The 17,280-nt window shown below is 43.8% G+C and overlaps 2 protein-coding genes across 3 annotated transcripts; both read right to left on the minus strand.

Annotated features, from left to right (window-relative positions):
• Window positions 1–1,480: 1,480 nt before the first annotated feature.
• On the minus strand, window positions 1,481–8,033 carry dusp3a (dual specificity phosphatase 3a). 2 transcript variants are annotated; one of them, XM_088359586.1, is made up of 4 exons: window positions 7,700–8,033; window positions 5,351–5,583; window positions 4,469–4,674; window positions 1,481–1,975 (listed from the first exon to the last, which is right to left on the minus strand). In XM_088359586.1, exons 1-4 carry the CDS (start codon window positions 7,900–7,902, stop codon window positions 1,961–1,963), a joined length of 657 nt encoding a protein of 218 aa, XP_088215712.1. In that variant the 5' UTR covers window positions 7,903–8,033; the 3' UTR covers window positions 1,481–1,960. The 2 variants fall into 2 exon arrangements, with proteins under 2 accessions (XP_088215712.1, XP_088215711.1); XM_088359585.1 differs by having other exon boundaries at window positions 1,481–4,674.
• A 6,754-nt stretch (window positions 8,034–14,787) lies between these two features.
• Window positions 14,788–17,233, minus strand: arl4d (ARF like GTPase 4D). Its single transcript, XM_088359590.1, has 2 exons — window positions 16,991–17,233; window positions 14,788–16,360 (listed from the first exon to the last, which is right to left on the minus strand). The coding sequence occupies exon 2, from the start codon at window positions 16,274–16,276 to the stop codon at window positions 15,671–15,673; it is 606 nt and encodes a 201-aa protein (XP_088215716.1). The 5' UTR covers window positions 16,277–16,360; window positions 16,991–17,233; the 3' UTR covers window positions 14,788–15,670.
• Between the last annotated feature and the right edge of the window lie 47 nt (window positions 17,234–17,280).

Raw genomic sequence — 17,280 nt, forward strand, 5'->3', positions numbered from 1 at the left:
CACCTGACTTTTTACACTCCGCCGATAGTGAACGTCAGGGACACTGGAGAAATTCAGCATAATGTTGGAAGAAGGGTGGATTCAAAGTGAGACTTGTTACCAGGCACTTTATATTTGAGCTGTTAAAAATTATCGAATTAATCGACAGCTAATCGTCAAGAGCCTTTTTTTTTTCCATTGGATGGTCTAAATCCTCTACTTACTTATTTTTAATCACGAAACAAAACCAAATAAACAATACATGAGGTTTTGTGATACACTTTCATGTAATTATTTGATTACTCGACGGAGCGAATAACAAATTTAAAAAAAAATTGATAGAGCCCTATTTTATATGGAATATCAATTTTATCAGGTGGTGGCAATTACTAGCCACTAAGTGTTTCGTTTACGTTAGCATTTTGAGTTGCTCGTCCTCCAGGGAGAGAACACTGATGGAAGGTTTTAAATGAACTGATGGTGTTGGGCGTGATGTTGTGGTTTTATAATTGTCCTGGCAGCGTTCACGAAACATCCACATGCTGTGCAGTCCAAAAAAAAAAAATCCAGCGCAGGATGAAACAAGCGGCACTGCGGGCGAAAGCATTTGGAAGTAGATCTGAAGAGATGGATCCTATGCTCCCTCCCGCCTTCATATTTCCTGATAAAGCAACGCTGTGCCACAGATGTGCTTCGACAACGGCCTTGAAGCATCACTCATTCTCTTGATAAGCAACGCAAGGCAAAAAAAGGCAATTTTTTGGAAGGCCGGACCATCAGGAGGCCGATTCTGCTGCCAATAACATTCTCAGTAGTGACTGATGAAAACGTCAACAGCGAAAATACCTGCGACTGATTACATGTCCTGTTTCTCACTCATGAATCATTTCCTCCATAAACAAGCATCCGACATCAGGTGATGTTAGCTTAGCGGATATGAACAAATGAGCACATGACTCACGAAAATAAACACGTTTCCAGGCATTTGAGATATTCGAGCCTAACAAGTAAATCGGAATTGACACCAGCTCGTGTTTCTTCAAGCAAACCGCAGGATGCAGTCAGCTCTGATTTTGGCTCGAGTTGTAAACATTTCCATTCGCAAGCAAACACATAGTTGGAATACATGTCACTTCATTACGCTGATGAGACTGGAGAGCTGTTTTAGAATCAAAGTGGCAGTGAGGGACCAATATAATCTGCTTGGATACATTTCTACTCGCAGTGCTTCCTGTCCTGTGCTGGCCTCTTGGTGCCTGGTGTGTTTCTTCACTGGACCCACCTGGATGCGGTTGTTTTCAACCCAAAACAGCAATTTATGAGCTTCAGAATTAATGCAAATTAGACTTTGAATTCAGGTTTCCTGGTTGGCTGGTACCCTCCAGGGCCCACACAGCTGCTCTGTTAAAATACATTGCATGCACGGGAAAGACCTGGTTTTCGGAGTGAAGGACTCCCCAACAGCTAGATTTTGAGAATCACAAGTCAAGAAACAATTAGGCCAGATGATAACTCAGTAGTTTATTTTTAACAAAGATAAGAAATAACAATCAAACAAGAACAATCTTAAATCAAGTGCACTTCAACAAAGCCTCGCCCTCCCGCCATGTGAGGTGAAATAGACACACTGAACGACGCACTGTAAGGCTTCAGGTGGGCTGCGTCGTTTGGGTCGTCGGCATTGTCGTGGTCATCAGAATGGGAACCGGGACAAAGCAGGAGACAGGTACGGCGGACTCCTTTTGTGCGAAATCCATTCAACGATAGGGGCGTCCACACTTGTGTCTGCGCTCCACCTGGCCCCAACTCCCACTTTGTTACTCCTTTCCGGCGCTTGTTTAAAAAGCTCTCAGGTGGGAAAAAGTGTCGAGGGAAAAGGTGAACGAGTTCAAGCCAGATGAGTTTCCACGATGTGCGGAGTATCGGTTATCGGTCGCGCGGGACTTCCAACAAAAGGAGACTTCAAGCGCAGATGTCCAAATTACACCACGGGAGACTTTACGAAATAAAAAAATAAAATAAATCACAGGAAGTTATCTGGGAGTCAAATGAGCCTACTTTTCAATGTTTCACAATGCTCCAAACCAGCAATGTGGATCCATTACAATTACGGATAACGGGTCCGTGATGTCAGTTTGTCAGAGAAGCGCCTTTCCCACCCAAAACATTTCAACTAAGTACGTCGTCCCGTGTAAGCGCTTAACCGAACGTTACTAACGGACCAATATGTCAGGCCAGCTCGGACATTGAATGCAGCAATTCACCACTTAGTGCATGTTACATATTACATAGTATAGAACGATATACAATTTGACATTCGCGGTTGTGAAACCAACACAGCGGAGCAAGTCGAAGGCTCCCAAAAGTGACGCCGGTTGCGTGTTGACGTTCAACGACTAAATAGTAGCGATGGGATGAATTGTACACTTGGAAATGACTGATGCGGAAAATACAAGGAGATGAGTTTTGGAACCAGTTGGAGTCAAGTTAAAGCATAAAATTGACTGGACAGTAGGTGGCAGTATTTGTTTGCGAAAGCGTCATACAAATGAGTTCTAGTTTGATGGCTAGCACAAGATACACAAATGCTCAAACGCAAAATCATAAGTATTCAACGGGGAAGATGTATATTGGTCCATTTTTGAGCGCTTTAAATTTTGGGTGCTGAGAGGAGTTCCATCACTCACTAAGGTTCAGGTTGAACTTGAAACACACCATAAACTTTACAGGTCAACTTTGACCTTTGAATACACATGAATATTTTACGAAATGATATTAATTAATACGAATTAAATTAAATACGGATTTTACGAAATGGGATCGATTTGATAGATTTTGTGGCTTTAAGGTTCTGTATCCGTGAGACATTTGGTGTGGTCTTCAGGACGTGATGAGGTGCGGAGGGGAAAACCACAATGTGACACATTTTTGACAAAGATCTCAGCTTGTTGAACGAGTGCACCTGATGGTTGTTGCCAAACGTTTTGGACAAACACAACCGAGCGTGCGCCGTGCTGGCCAAAGGACAAATAGTGGGCGAGGCGGGAAGCGAGGTTGGGTCGAGCCAGAATGGGGGGGACTGCCTTGCAATGGCCCGCTCGATAAGACTTGACCTGCCGACGCATGTTTGGACGTTAGCGAACGCCGCTGCTGCAAAACTGTGATGCATCTGGCAGCGTTTAGTCATGTCTGCGTCAAGTGGGGGCCCAGTCTTTGCTGCTGGAACACATTTGGTTGGACATCTACCAAACAACCATTGCAGTCGCAGAACACCTCCTGAATGGAGCTGCTTTCTGTAGCGTGATGGAAGGACGCTCCCTAGTGGAGGCTCCGTATAGTGCTTGAAAATGAATCCAAATCTTTTAAACACCTTCTGGGCACATCATGGGCATTAACAGTCGCTTTGGGGAAAAGCGACTTTTGTCGCTAAGCGACAAGCAGATATGAATGCAATGACATTGTGAGCACGATCTGCCACCCGTGTCGCAATGTGAACGCACAATTCATGAGTGCGGATCACACGATTGTGGTCACGGGGAAAGTTTTACATGCACGTCATATTTGAATATTAATATATTGTAGTACATGTAAATGGGCGATGACGAAATTTAGTCATATCGACGAATATATAGTGATATATAAGACACACGGACGATATAACTACACGTTACAGACACATTGCTCATACATTCATATATGTCAACACGTACAGTAAATACTTATATACAGTACGCACAGTACATGTATATATTCATATGCATATATTCATACATATAGCAAAGGAGGAATAAATAGTGAGTTGATGAGATGAGCGACACACTAGGCAAGGTTGAGAGCGTTAAATAACTGACAGATGTCCTTACATTCGACATATACTGGATATAAGATGGGAGTATTGACATATATTGCAATGTTTCACTGCACTCAAATTAAAAACCATACGTGCGCGGTATAGGATGTGCGAAGTGGCAGTGGCTAAAATGAATTTCATCACTTTTGCTCCATGATGCATTTGGATAGTGTCAAATGGAGGAGGCCTGTCGTTGGGTTTTAGGGGCTGCTATGCTAATGGATTAGCATGGGCCACTAGTGGTTAAAAAGAAAAATTGTTGAATCGCATTGCTATCTGCCGTACATTTTACCGTTAAGATTCTGACATTCGCGGCAGTGAAACCTCTCGGGATGATTGTGCTGTCCTCTTTTATATTAGGAATCTTGGGAGTACGGGGCATCGGAATGCTCGAAGTAGCTCGGTTCTATGAGGTCTAAGTCTATTGAGTGATTAGTGAGAGTTTACGGCAGCTCGTCATGGCGATTGGAAGGTAAACATGGACATTTGCGTGCGCGGAATGATCTACATTGATAAAAAGCATGTTCCGGAGAACCCCTCAGACGGGTGCTGGTTTGTGAGTAGGGTCCCGGAGCGCAACGGGAAACCAGTGAAAGGCATGATGCGAGGTCATTTTCATTTGGTCTTAAGTTTGCCCACCTCGCCGTTCAGCTTGCCCTCGCGGGCCAGTTTCTCGTTGAGTTGGCACAGCAGGCGCAGGAAGCCGTCATTGGGGCCGATCTCCCTCTTTTGCCGTACGGTGGCCACTGCCTGCCGGGCGTCCATTTTGTGGCGCAGCATGAGGTAAGCCACCACCATGGTGGGCGAGCGGCTGTAGCCTTCCCGGCAGTGCACGTACACTTTCCCTGAGAGACACAACAACAGGATGAGTTGAACACAAGCCCAGTAGCAGTTACTTAAAGGTTTAAGCTATTGCCTTAGCCCACAAAATTTTTCTTTACATCTCTAAGTGATTAAACGTGTCATAAGTGTTGTACGGCGGCAGATGGGAAAATCCTCGCATACAAGGAGACGATGCCTGCACTGCAGCAACGGTGATGCTGCCGCTCATTAAAATCCTCCAACCTTCGACCTTTGACAGCTGGCTCGCAAACAACGGCCGCAAAAATGAGCCGATAATGTCGCGCGCAGCAAAATCTGACACTGCGGCAAAACAGACCGGATCTTGGCTCTGAATATTCAAGTGGGTGCAGTTTTTTTTTTTTTTTAGGTGTGTATTTCACGGAACGCTGATACTGCACCTTTAATATCTAACATTTCATGTCAAACATAGGAAGAGGAGAACAATTCGTTGCTGATATCCAGGGACTTGATCTGATAATGGAATATGGAGCAGGGCTCTGGAGTGAGTCAGAATTAGCCACAGATGATTGGCTTCTGCCTTTAAGAGGACAATGCAACACATCAATTAAATCAATCAATATTTGGTAGAGAAAGTGTGATTAATGATCTTAAGAAACATTTTTCTTTTTATCATCCTATATCAATACAGAAGGAATTTAGCTGAGGTGGCGGTGTCACCTTTGCCATTGTTGTGCGCAAGGGCCTTGTCAATAAAATCGGCGCCCTCCTCAAAGAAGGCACTGAGGTCGAACTGTTCCGTGTCGTTGGCCTTGATGCCGTGGTAGGCGATGCCCGTGCCGGCGTAGAAGTCGGCGCTGGTGTTGACGTGCATGAAGGAGGTGCCCTCCGCCATGTTGAGCACGTGCGTCACGCCCAGCTTCTGCAGGCGCATTGCATTCTGGGCCACGAACCTGCAGAGGAAAGACACAAGTGTTTGGCAAAATAAAAAACATAAAGCACTGAAACAGCACACTGGAGGGATGATTGACGAGTGGATGCAACAAGAAGCAAATATCACACTGCAGTGATAAAAAAAAAAAAAAAAAAAAAGCAGCGTGTCAGCACAGTGTTAAAAGTGATATATATGCTGCATCTTTCATATATATAGAAAAAAAAAAAAACTTTTAGCTGAGGCAAGCCTGCCTGGTTCTATCTATTGTTGTGGGAATACTAAACAAGCCACAATACTGCTTTTGCTTGATTTATTTTCAACATTAGCGTGCCATGTGCAGTTATGAGGTGTGCTACTGGAAATTTCCCAACTCCAAGTGATTATACAAAAAATGGATTTCCTACAGAAACAGTTTTTTTGTTCATTAAATGTATTTAAATAGTGTAATTGTATATTGCCAGCTGTGCCACCACAGCAAATATTTTTAAAAAAAAATTCTAATTAACCCTTCCATTCAGATTTTCATCTTTTTTGAGGTTCCTCAACCACTCACACATCTAAAAGCAATTTGGAGATAATTGCTCTGGTTCAAACTATGGATTGCCTATGAAGGCCTCAAGTGGGTCAACTCCTAGGGGAGCCTCTCAGAGAACTTAATGAACATTTTCAAGGACTGAATCACCTTGTCTGCCCACAGTGTGAGTCTCATGTGAAGACGGCAACAGAAAACAACAGCCGTCTATCGGCTTTGATCCAATTACGGTTGCACCGAAGCAGACTCGTCAGCATAAAAATGCTAGTTGGGTCCTCGAGGGGGTCACAAGCTTTAAATCGCCAATCAATAACACCACGTCTTCATTTTAGACACGCCCACTTGGACAGTGCACTAATTACACAAGGCAGATTAGAGGCAAAAACGTTTGTAGCCTTGTCGAAATCACTTGGTTTCCAGACTTGATTGGCATGTTTATATTGATCTCGTTGTAGCGGCGATCCATTAAAGCCCACGCAGAGCATCCCTCTTCCTGTCTCTAAGGCGACCCAAGCCAAAATACGGAGAGGAGTAAGACTCTAAGATCCTTCTGTTTCTCGAGTAGTGATGTCCAGGCCTGGCATTTCTTGTTGAGTTTGAGTCGGTGGGTGCGTTCAAGGATCAGTTGAAGAACATAATTTGCTCACGATGGTCCAGTTGCATCTACTTCAGGTGCGTTGCCTGGTGTGGCGAGCTTGAAAGGTTTGCGTTGAACTAGGAAGCGACTGACCGTGACCTGTGAGATGTAAATCCTTTGCCTGAAGACACATTTCATTGGAAAGCCGATAACTGCTGGACAGCTAACAAGCTTATATTTATGTTTCACCCTTCAGTTTCATCTGCTACACTTCCCGCAAATGACTACATCAACATGATACTTTGAATTTCAGCAGAGACGCATACGCATGGGAGATCGAGTCTGCAAAGTTGTTTTGAGAAATAGTATTGATTTTAATTTAATCCCACTTGTAACATGAAACAAAGTGGACATTTATGGTGACACTATAGTGGTAATTCGGGGACACAAAGGGTTCGGACAACCGTGACTCAGTTCCCTAAAATATTTCTAGACCTCTTGATAGATGATAAAAAGATGATCCCCCTACACACTGGACCACAGTCTTAGTTTTAGGTATCGGTCTATTTTTAGGTGTGGGTCTACCCTTAGGTTCAGGTCTAAGTCAAGTCAGGTTTAGTTTTAGAGCTATTGATTACAAAGAGATCAAGTCTCGGTCTAGATTTTGGTCTCGGTCTTGCCCTTAAGATATGTGGTATGAGTACAGGGTTAGTTTTAGGACTATCTTGACTCGATATAGTCATTTCAGGTATGCGGGTTTAGCCTGGGTCGAGTTCAGTCGAGGTTCAGATTATTAACATTAAGTATAGGTTTTGATGTTAGGCTGGATGTAGTTCTATTAAATCTATGAATGCAATAAATCCTATTACATTTATGCGTTGTTGTGACGTCGTTACACAACACCCACTTTAGAGGGCGCCCCAAAGGTGTGTCGCTCGCAAATAAGACAACAACAGGCGGTCGCTGGCAAGCAGCAGAATAAATAAACACACGCACGCACACACCCACAAAAAGGCAAGCACTCACGCGTTGCCAATGTATATCCTCGGGAAGACCTCGTTGAAGTGCTGCGTCGGGAGGCTATAGAAGCCGCTGCCGTTCGACAGCAGCTCATTGAGTTGCTGGACGGTCACCTCACCGCCCTGAGTCGACGCCGCCGCCGCAACAGCCGGCGGGACGTCTGCAGCCGCCGCCGCCGGCTGCTTTGCAGGACTATGGTGTTTTTTCATGACGCTACAAAATAATGAAGGTCAGACTGCAGTCGTCGAGGAAGCGGCGAATCTTTTGCAGTCGTTTAAGCTCATATTCATATCGACGCGTGTGAGTCGTGCGCGCACTGTCTGGTCTAGGAGGTTTTTGACAAGCGATGACATTAAGTTCTGATATGTGTTGCTTCCTGTTTGCACAGTCAAACTAAAAGTCACACGAGAATGGTAATGATTCAAATAAAGTGTTAGTTAATCCTCCAAAATAATTTACACACGATTAATATTATATTTACTGTATACCTATGAGAACCAGCGTTCATGAGTTGACATTGCATCAATCAGATATAGACACCGCCTTTTAATTTGAAGTGGAGCTTGGTCACGTTCCGTTCGTCTGTCACTTCCTGGCAGACACGCCCCCCTACCGCCGGTAAACACACGCCCTGCAACCCGGTCTATGCTCCGCATCCGGCGGCCACACTTTTCCGTCAGTGCGGGTTCCCCAAGAACGAAATAATATTATGAAATTTGTGGAAAAACAAAGCATCAAGGAGATGCTCCAACGAGATGATAAATTAGCTCACGCGTACTACAAGGGGTACTTGTATTAACTGTGTCTACCGCTAGATGTCACAATTTCACTCTTTATGGTCGCAAACTGTTTGGGTGACGTCACTTTCTTTATTTGGGGACGTAAAAAAGCAGATTTGGTCAAAAGTAACAACAAATGTCTCCAGATTGTTGAAAATTATTTAATTTAGAAAGTATACTTTTGTAAAGGTGCTTGGTGTTGTTTTCTTATTGATCATTTTGTATTGATTTATTTTTTATTCTTTATGTATTTTATCCATTAAATTATTTATCAATTAAAGCTGTTGCAAATTCATGTACAGTTTTGATCAATGTACAGTATTTTTTTGTATTTTACTGCATTATATCTGTCACAGGTATAATACATGTTGGTCTGTTGTTTGACAAAATATTAAATGTTTTTGTGAGGTATTTCTGGAAAAAATAAAAGGTGTTTTTATTATTTTTATCGATGGGAGCTATTTTGTGCTATTATGATTATTCGGTTCAAGATGACTCGCTTGCCTGCTGTTTTGAGGCCAGCCACAGAGAGGCAATAACTTCCCATTAAATCTGCACACATCAGTGGTAACGGGTGCCAAAAAGCCTGACGTGACCATTTTTATCCATGAAATGAGCAGTGTGCACACAAATAAGTTATCAATAATTATAACATCCTGATAAATGGATGGTATAACCAATTCAGAACCTGGACTGGTCACTAGCCAATTCCAAGACGCAAGACTAACAGCAGATCTTACAATCTGATCGACAAGACGAGGTTTAATCTATTCTCGACAGTTTTTCTTTTTAATTGAGCTTTGGTAAATGATTGCAATATAAACGAGGCCACTTCATTCAAATGACCACGCTTGTCATAATTTTTGCGTTTCTATGGAAATGTGAGTAGATCCAGACTGACACCATGGCAACAACAACAACTGAGCAATCAGTCAGTAGACCGACACCATGTCGAAACTGGCAGTTAAAATTTCATTTAGGAGACATTAGAGGGGGCTGCATTTATATTTTGGCTTCATAAGTGAGATCTTGTAATGGCCTCATAAATTGTAGGAGACACTCCAGTAAAGTAGGATAAAAATGCATTACTGATAAATTATAGGCGGGGGGGTTCAATGACATCCGTGTCCCATGTGGCTGAAGATAAGACTATAAGCATTGATTTAGGATCTTTTTTATTGACAGTTTCCCTCCTCATCCCGCATCCACACCACTTAATCGGACCAGGACCACCTGAGTCCTTCTGCAAATCAGCTTGCACTGACAAGTGGGGGAGTTCCACCAAATGGAGAACTGCCTAAACCCCCAATTTTGGATTTCCTTGTAGCGAATCTCAATATACTTCAAATAAGTCAATTGACTTGAATACAAAGTGAATAGAATTGTTGCTCTCACATTTTTACTATTCGAGGTCCTCACCTCCTGTGAATAGTCGGTGTTCACGCACTGTAAATTAGAATATTTGCTTGCCACAGTTTTCCAAGACTTATAGAAACCGGAAGGATGGATAGCTTAAGAAAATGTCTGAATATAAAGCAATCATTCAAAATCCACATGAAGCGGAAAGAGACTTGAATGATGCTTTTAACAACGTGTGAATGGATGGAGTCCATTTAACTAACACGCATTCATCTTGACATCAGTCTTCAGGAACACGTTAAAGCCGTCACATAAAACAGAACAAACTGCAAAGACTGACAGTGCAGCATTGTAGGGTCGAAACTGTAACTTCAATACTTTTGGCTTTTATGGAAATTTAGCCCTGAGGAGTTTTTATTCGGCTCTCTTCGTAGATTCTTGATGACTTCTCCAGATGGTCTCTGCACGCATGACAATAGAGCGTGCACGTGTTGCCTTCAAGGCCTTTTGAAGCATCTTTTTTTATAGTAGAAAGAAGCCATCTCAATCAATGTGAGCCGCATTCACGCACCGGCTTTTGTAAGACTCGGTGATTTGTCTTGGGCTTCGACAATGGACTTTTCTACACGAAGTGATGGACACAACCATCTGTGTCACCCCCCCACTCCCTCCATCAGATAGATTCAGTGCTAAGCTGGTTCATTAAGAGGAGGAACAATTGGAGGTGTGCTAATACTGATAGAAAAAGAAAAATCCCTGGATCTACATTTTCCTTCCTATTTTTTCCACTGGCTCCTGACATTACTGACATGGTTTTATCGTCAAAACGAGGTAGTGTGAGATACTATGAGAGAATTTCTAGAATTGATATTTTTACTAGACCCGAACGTTTGGTGCAAAGCTTTTTTTTTTGGACAGATAATTGGACCGAGGTTGGTGGAGATTGTCAGGACACGCTCGTGTTGAGTTTGTGCAACCTTGACAAGCGGCGCACTGAGTGCCTGCAAGCGCTGCGCTATCTTTAGCTTTTGTTCAAGCTTTTAGCGCTGGCCTTCTCCTCCTCCTCATCCACCCACTCCTGCCCACTCACTGCAAACATACACGCTGATGCATGCTTACACATGACCAGCACACTCATGGATGCGTGTTGTATGAGTGTTACTGGGCAGATTAGAGAAGGCAACCTACTTCTGAGATGAAAACATGAACCCAGTGTTTTGGTTTGAGCATCTGGAGGCAACACAAGCAGCTCTCTTGACACTGCACGAAAAAATCTTTCCTAACGTAAGGAATGCACAGTACCAGGAGCCACAAGATTAGTTATTTCACATTATACCTACAAACTACAACCAACTTGCTTTTCTTAGGCTTTCAACCCAAAACTCAGAAGGCAATAGGGGATTCCATGCAATGTTGCAGTACAAGAATATAAAAGCAGACTTGTCATTGCACCTGTAATTGTATATCTGTTCCTGCCGCTTCCTCCTGCACTGCAGCAGCTGAGGCTGTCAGGGGAGTTCACGTCATGTTTGCCCCGAGCGTAGCGCGACTGCCAGGCAACCGAGCGCCTCCCGCGTTGTACCTCCTGCTTCACCTTCGCCGCCGAGCTGCTGTCTCGTGACAGCGACTGGCAGCGATGATGAGAAAATATTACTTTACCTCGGCGGCTAGAGGAGATTACATCCTGATAAGTGATAAAGCGTTCCTCCCCCTGCCGCGGCATAACAAAGGCATAATTGTGATGTTCCCAGATCTAGTAGGACTAAAAAAAAGTATGAAGCATAATTTGCCTATACGAGCAATGTGACCTTGACAGAACTTCACACTTCTCTGAGTTTAATATGTTCCTGATGAAAGAGGGCTAGAGGCTGTTTTTGCCACAGATCATTGGAGGCAACATAAGGAGGATTAAAATAAAGGCCACAAGGACACAATGCAGGCATCTCTGTGCACCCTTCCGTCTTCCTCAATCTTATTATAATCATGGATGCTAGCTCGGTGCCTTCGAATTCGGTCTTTTTGCTCTGGGGGGCCTAAGTGGACTCTACACACAGTGCCATCTTTGATACAACAACATGAGAATGAACAAAACAAAAGGAATGCCGAGCTTGGATGCGGACAAACAAAAAGGCCACTATGGTGGCCTCATTTGGATGATTAAGCCTCAAATACCAGATCTGCTTTGCATGGGTTCCTCTTCAGAAAGTCCTAACGTTTGCTCATTCAAAGTTGTGAGGGGTACAACCGAAACAGGCCAAGGTGATTATCGTGTTCGGTCCCATGGCCAACGTTTTTTGTCACGGTCTTGGTTTGGGCTATATTTTGAGGAAGAGGATGAAAAGTGGCTTTCACGGTAGATCCAAAGAGCACACAGAAGACTGAAAGAGTTTCTCGGAGTTGATTGGGATTACAAGACAGGTGAAAGCTGAAGAACAAAAGTCAAAGTCATAAACATGTTTTTAGGTTCATGATTCCTGAGAAAAGCTCGCATGGTTGGTGTTGACACCATGTAACATGTCCTCACTCCTTTCACAAGGTGAATAAAAAGATGACGCCATCTTATGCAGCTGTCCCCACATCCGACCGAGATCCGAGCAACCTCCTCAGCTGGGGTCTCACCTTTTGGATCAGGCTCGTCCATGCGGGACATTGTGTCAACAAAGACCACGTGCAAAGATTAGAGTTGACTCGGCTTTGAATTTAGTAATCTTTGTAGTCTGTGTCTTCATTTCTGGATTGGATCGACTTGAGGTGACAAAGCCTGCATGCGTAATCCTAACAGGATGAATCGTTTCCAAAGAAAACACACTGCCAGATGTTCCAAAACCGGTTGCTAGAGCATCACTTCATCAGTACATCAGAAACGTGACTCAACATTCACCCAGTGCAAGGACAAAGGATGAGGTCATCCATGAAGTCATGTTTCAACCCTGCAGCTGGACAACGGGCGAGTTTTCATCCGAGTGCATCGTCTTCACGTGCTTCCCTGAAGCAAAGAACGACATGCTTTTGGAGTCTGCATTCTATTTATATTCATAAATAAAAATGAATGTCATTTTTATAGATGAATAAAAAAAAGTTGAAGCCATATGGCAGTAGAGAGGTGACAATGTCACGCTAAAGTCACCGAAAGACTGCCGATAAAGTCGAGCTTCGCTTTCAGTCCCAATCCCTTCCCCGCCACCCTTCAATCAGGCGGACAAACCTCTTAAATGGGAGCCAAGTGGCAGCTTTACGATCTATGAGGGATAAAAGCTCGAGCTACTAATCCAGCACCCCCCACAAACACTGTTCCTTTTCAACCTTTTGCGGACCCTTTACGTCCGGCAAAGATGACCTTCCTCACAATTCCGGAGCTCCTCAAAGGGTGTGAGAAATTTGAGACACGGTCATCACGTGACCCTACTAACATGGACAGTGAATCCGAACAAAAGGGTCAACAGATCTCATGACTTCGGTATTGATCTTCTCCTCTAATAATCTCCCTGCCCCCTTGGTAACCTCCGCTGGATCGGACATGCTGCCACAAAAGCATTTTGACCCCTTCATCGCCCTTCGGGGACTGATGAAGTCAGGTTGCCGGGGCGATAGAAAATTATGTCTCACGCCTGTTAAGGGGCGTTACGAGGTGCTGGGGTCTGTATTTCATCATGTGGACTTTGAGGAAGATTACGCCAAAAGCTACAGGGCCTGTTTTTCCTGAACATGGCCTTCAGAGACACCCCACTGAATGAAAGATTTGGGATCAACATGGGTCAGTGATCCGTGGTTCTTCCAGAGATTGTTTCTTTGTAATCAGTGCAAGACGGTGTGGGGATTTGAAGGCACTGCGATTACAACTGAGGTCCAAAGACTGCAGGGTAACTAGTTCTATCAAAATTTGTGGTTGAGAACAGTACCACAATGTGTCACAAAGACTTGGAGTGACCCAAACACTATACATGGTAGTTTGGAAAATATCCCTAACTTCAGAAATAATGAACAAGACTGAGTACTGGGATAACATGCTGAGAACCAGACCCCATTTCATTTGAAAGCCCAGAGATGAGCTTTATGCTTTGCGTCCAATAATTCAAGGGATCCTTCCACAACCTAAACCTTCTGCCTACCTGCTGTGGATCTTGTCAAGAGCACGAGGTAAGAAACGACGGGAGGGCCTGAAAAGTAAACTATGCAAAACAAAGCAAAGACTGTGCAGAAGAGACAATGATCAGTTTGCCTCCACAGGGGAGGGAACCATGATTGCGATACGGGAAGGCAGTCGGTCACATGCTCAGTGTGAGGTTGGTACAACTCACTATTGCTTACACCAAATGTATCCATTTTCGTTATCTTGAGTGAGCCAGAATCCACCCCAAGTGGTTTTGGCAATATGTCAAAACAGAAATACTGAATATGGATCACATAACGACAGGGCACGAAAAGAGAATTAAGACTTCCTCGAAAGTAGTCCAGAGTCACAGTGTGTGTTCTGGGCTGATTGACACTTCCACAGTATCTGTGGTCTGCTGCTGCTACATTACAATGCTAATGAAGTCAGCAGGCCAGATGCTGTGTAGGGACGATTGTGCTAAAGACATCCTTGAGAAACTTTTGTTTTTTTAATGAGCTTGCAGAGGCAGGTAGTTTGGACATGGAGGTCACACAAGTCCAAGTGCAAAATTGCCAAGGACGAATTTGAAGTCATTACCCACTGCCTTTTTATGCGGCGCAAGAATACACAGACACACAAAAATACACGGCTTAACAATGTACTGCTGTTATTAGGCTTTGTTGCATAACGCAGTTGTGGGAAAGCAAATTGAATTAAATTAGAAAATATGTCAATACGCCCGATGCTCCCACACCTTAAAATTTTTTTTGTCTTTACACCAGCTGTGTTGGATTGGTTTCAGTATTGATTAAAGGATCGATCACCGCATGTGCATATGCACTTGCAGAAAAGATGACAATGTCTCAAGTGTGGTGCTTTGATTTATTCATTCACCAGGGTTACAAAAACAAACAGCTTCTATGTTCTCTTCGTCGTGGCATTCCGATCCCATGACCACAAACGGGCGCTAAAAAGTTTTTGTACATTGCAGAACAAACAGCAAGATGATTAAAAACATTTTCTACATGACTCATTTGGTGAAGTCTATAAAAATGTCACTAAAAGTTTGCTAACCAAGGAGACCAGAAAATATTAACGAGATTATTAAAATAGGTGACTTTTTTGTGAGCTAGGTTATCAATTACTTATTGCGGCTCAAAATTGAATTAATTTGGTCTGGCAGATTGGAAATATGTTAACAATTATTTCGTATCCTCCTCAGTCATCATGCTGCCAGAGGAATACAAACGTACTCACCTAGCTTCTTAGGTTTAGTTTTGTTAAAAAAAAAATATACTGGAGAAAAACTACTTAGGGAAGACCAATGCTATGAAAGCGCCTATTCACTTATTTTTTTTGGAACCTATCATAAAAAAGTTGACTTTACGTGACTTCCAAAGTTTTATATTTGTCATGGAAAGATGCCTTAGGATAGGGGCAAAGCCCTGGATAATAGGAAAGTAGTAATTGGTGTCATGCAAATATGTTAAAGTGACGCATCACAGATGTTCTTTCTGAACTGTATGTTGGGGTGGAGCCAAAATTTGCCAGGGTTGTTCGTGGAAGAGACTAGACCACACCATTTTAAGGGCAATGTTGCAAATTGAGTTTGACATTAGTTATTAAATTGGGTTGTGATTGCAGCTTTTTCCTATGACTGTAATTAATCTTCTTCTGCGAGTGGAACTGTGCTTCTTGCTGCCACCAGTCAATGTCGTGATCTTCCTCATCCATACTCCATGCTTTTCATCTCTTCCTCCCCCTGCTGTGCTTGACCATCTTCTTCCTCCTGAGAATCATGTCGTAAAGTTTCTCCAGGCCCTGCTGCACGCCACGGCCGTCCACCGCGCTGCAGCTATGCACGTGGCGTAACGTTCCAGCACTCAATTCCTGCACCCCCAGCAGCTTCTCCACCTGGCCTACGGATAGCGCCGTGTCCAGGTCTTGCTTGTTGGCCAGGATCAGGACAGGCACACCCTGGTTCTCCGAGCTGCGGCTGATCTTGTGGAGCTCCACTTTGGCCTCCTCCATGCGCTCGGCTTCGGCGGCATCCACCACAAACACCAGGCCGTCGGTGCGTCTCGTATAAGACTTCCACAGCGGCCGCAGCTTCTCCTGGCCGCCCACGTCCCACACGTGGAAGGTGACGGCTCGGGAACCACCCACCGAAACCTTCACCTTCTCTGTGTTGAAGCCTTTCGTGGGGATGGTTTCCACAAACTCCTTCAGCTTCAGCCGATACAGCAGAGAGGTCTTTCCAGCTGAGTCCAGCCCGATCACTACAACATGGAGGCACTTGAAGCCAGGCAGGAAGGAGCCGGGAGGCGGCATGTCACTCAGGAAGTTACCCATAACTCCGTGGCTTCCGTGAGGATTCCTAGTTTGATCCCCTTGTGCTTTTGTTACAAGGTCTGCATGTCAGATGGGATCACCAACCTTAGCAAAAAAATAAAGATAGAAAGTGCTTAAAAGGTCCACAAATAAACACAAGAGATATGACAGTGAATGCATCACATTCGAGAAATTCTCAAATTAGTCCAAAAATGATCAGTTATGTACAATTTATAAATCAATTAAAATATATATATATAATGCAGTACAACTATTTGCATCTTTGTTCACCTATCTATGCTAGTGACATGATGGACTAGCAGATAATACAATACTCCTTTGCGAGAGTCAAAAACAAGTTAATTGAGGCGTCCGGTGTCTCATTTACCAAAACTAATCCTCTTAAAAGGATGTTCAACCTCACACGTTAATTTCACTGCAGCACTGGACTGAATGCATCCATGCATGCAGATGGCAATGATGGTTTAATCCGGTTGTTGACATCCTGATTTCCATCAAAACCTCTCTACTGCTTGTTTATACGCATTTATTTCAAAACGCTGACAGCACTACAAAAACTGAGTTATGCATGCACGCAAGTAATAAACGTCTAGTCAGGTTTTAATGGCAGTCCGGGTTTAGGTTTAAAATTAAATCAATGCAAACATGCATACAATTGTTACATGGCTAAAAACATGAACATTAAGCAATAAACATTTAGCGTTCAGTACGTACCTTGAACGAGGTCTCTCTCTTCTTCAAGCCCGTGAACGCATCGCCAGGCACAAGTACGACTTGCCAACGTGCGCAAGGACATAAATGTCTTCAAATGCATCCATGTTGCACTTAGTCATCAAAACACGGCTGGATTGCCCTGCCGCGGTGGTCCACGAGCAACACTGAGTCGCTCACTTCTCGGCCGCCGCCGCCACGAACGCAGTCCACTCAAGAGCCGTGGTGACGTCACGCCACATCAGAGAACTCACGAATGCGCGCTTTGTGGCGTCTTTTCTGGCATTTATCTC

This window comes from Syngnathus floridae, chromosome 18, assembly GCF_059516105.1.
Source record: "Syngnathus floridae isolate MCC-2025c chromosome 18, RoL_Sflo_1.0, whole genome shotgun sequence".
Lineage (NCBI taxonomy): Eukaryota > Metazoa > Chordata > Actinopteri > Syngnathiformes > Syngnathidae > Syngnathus > Syngnathus floridae.

Excerpts from the sequence above, each read along its gene's own strand:
- dusp3a (XM_088359585.1), bottom strand. The coding sequence starts at position 7,902 with ATGAAAAAACACCATAGTCCTGCAAAGCAGCCGGCGGCGGCGGCTGCA. Across the intron at positions 5,584-7,699 it reads AGGATATACATTGGCAACGC|GTTCGTGGCCCAGAATGCAA; the intron begins GTGAGTGCTTGC and ends TTTCCTCTGCAG. Across the intron at positions 4,675-5,350 it reads TGCGCACAACAATGGCAAAG|GGAAAGTGTACGTGCACTGC; the intron begins GTGACACCGCCA and ends TGTGTCTCTCAG.
- arl4d (XM_088359590.1), bottom strand. The coding sequence starts at position 16,276 with ATGGGTAACTTCCTGAGTGACATGCCGCCTCCCGGCTCCTTCCTGCCT.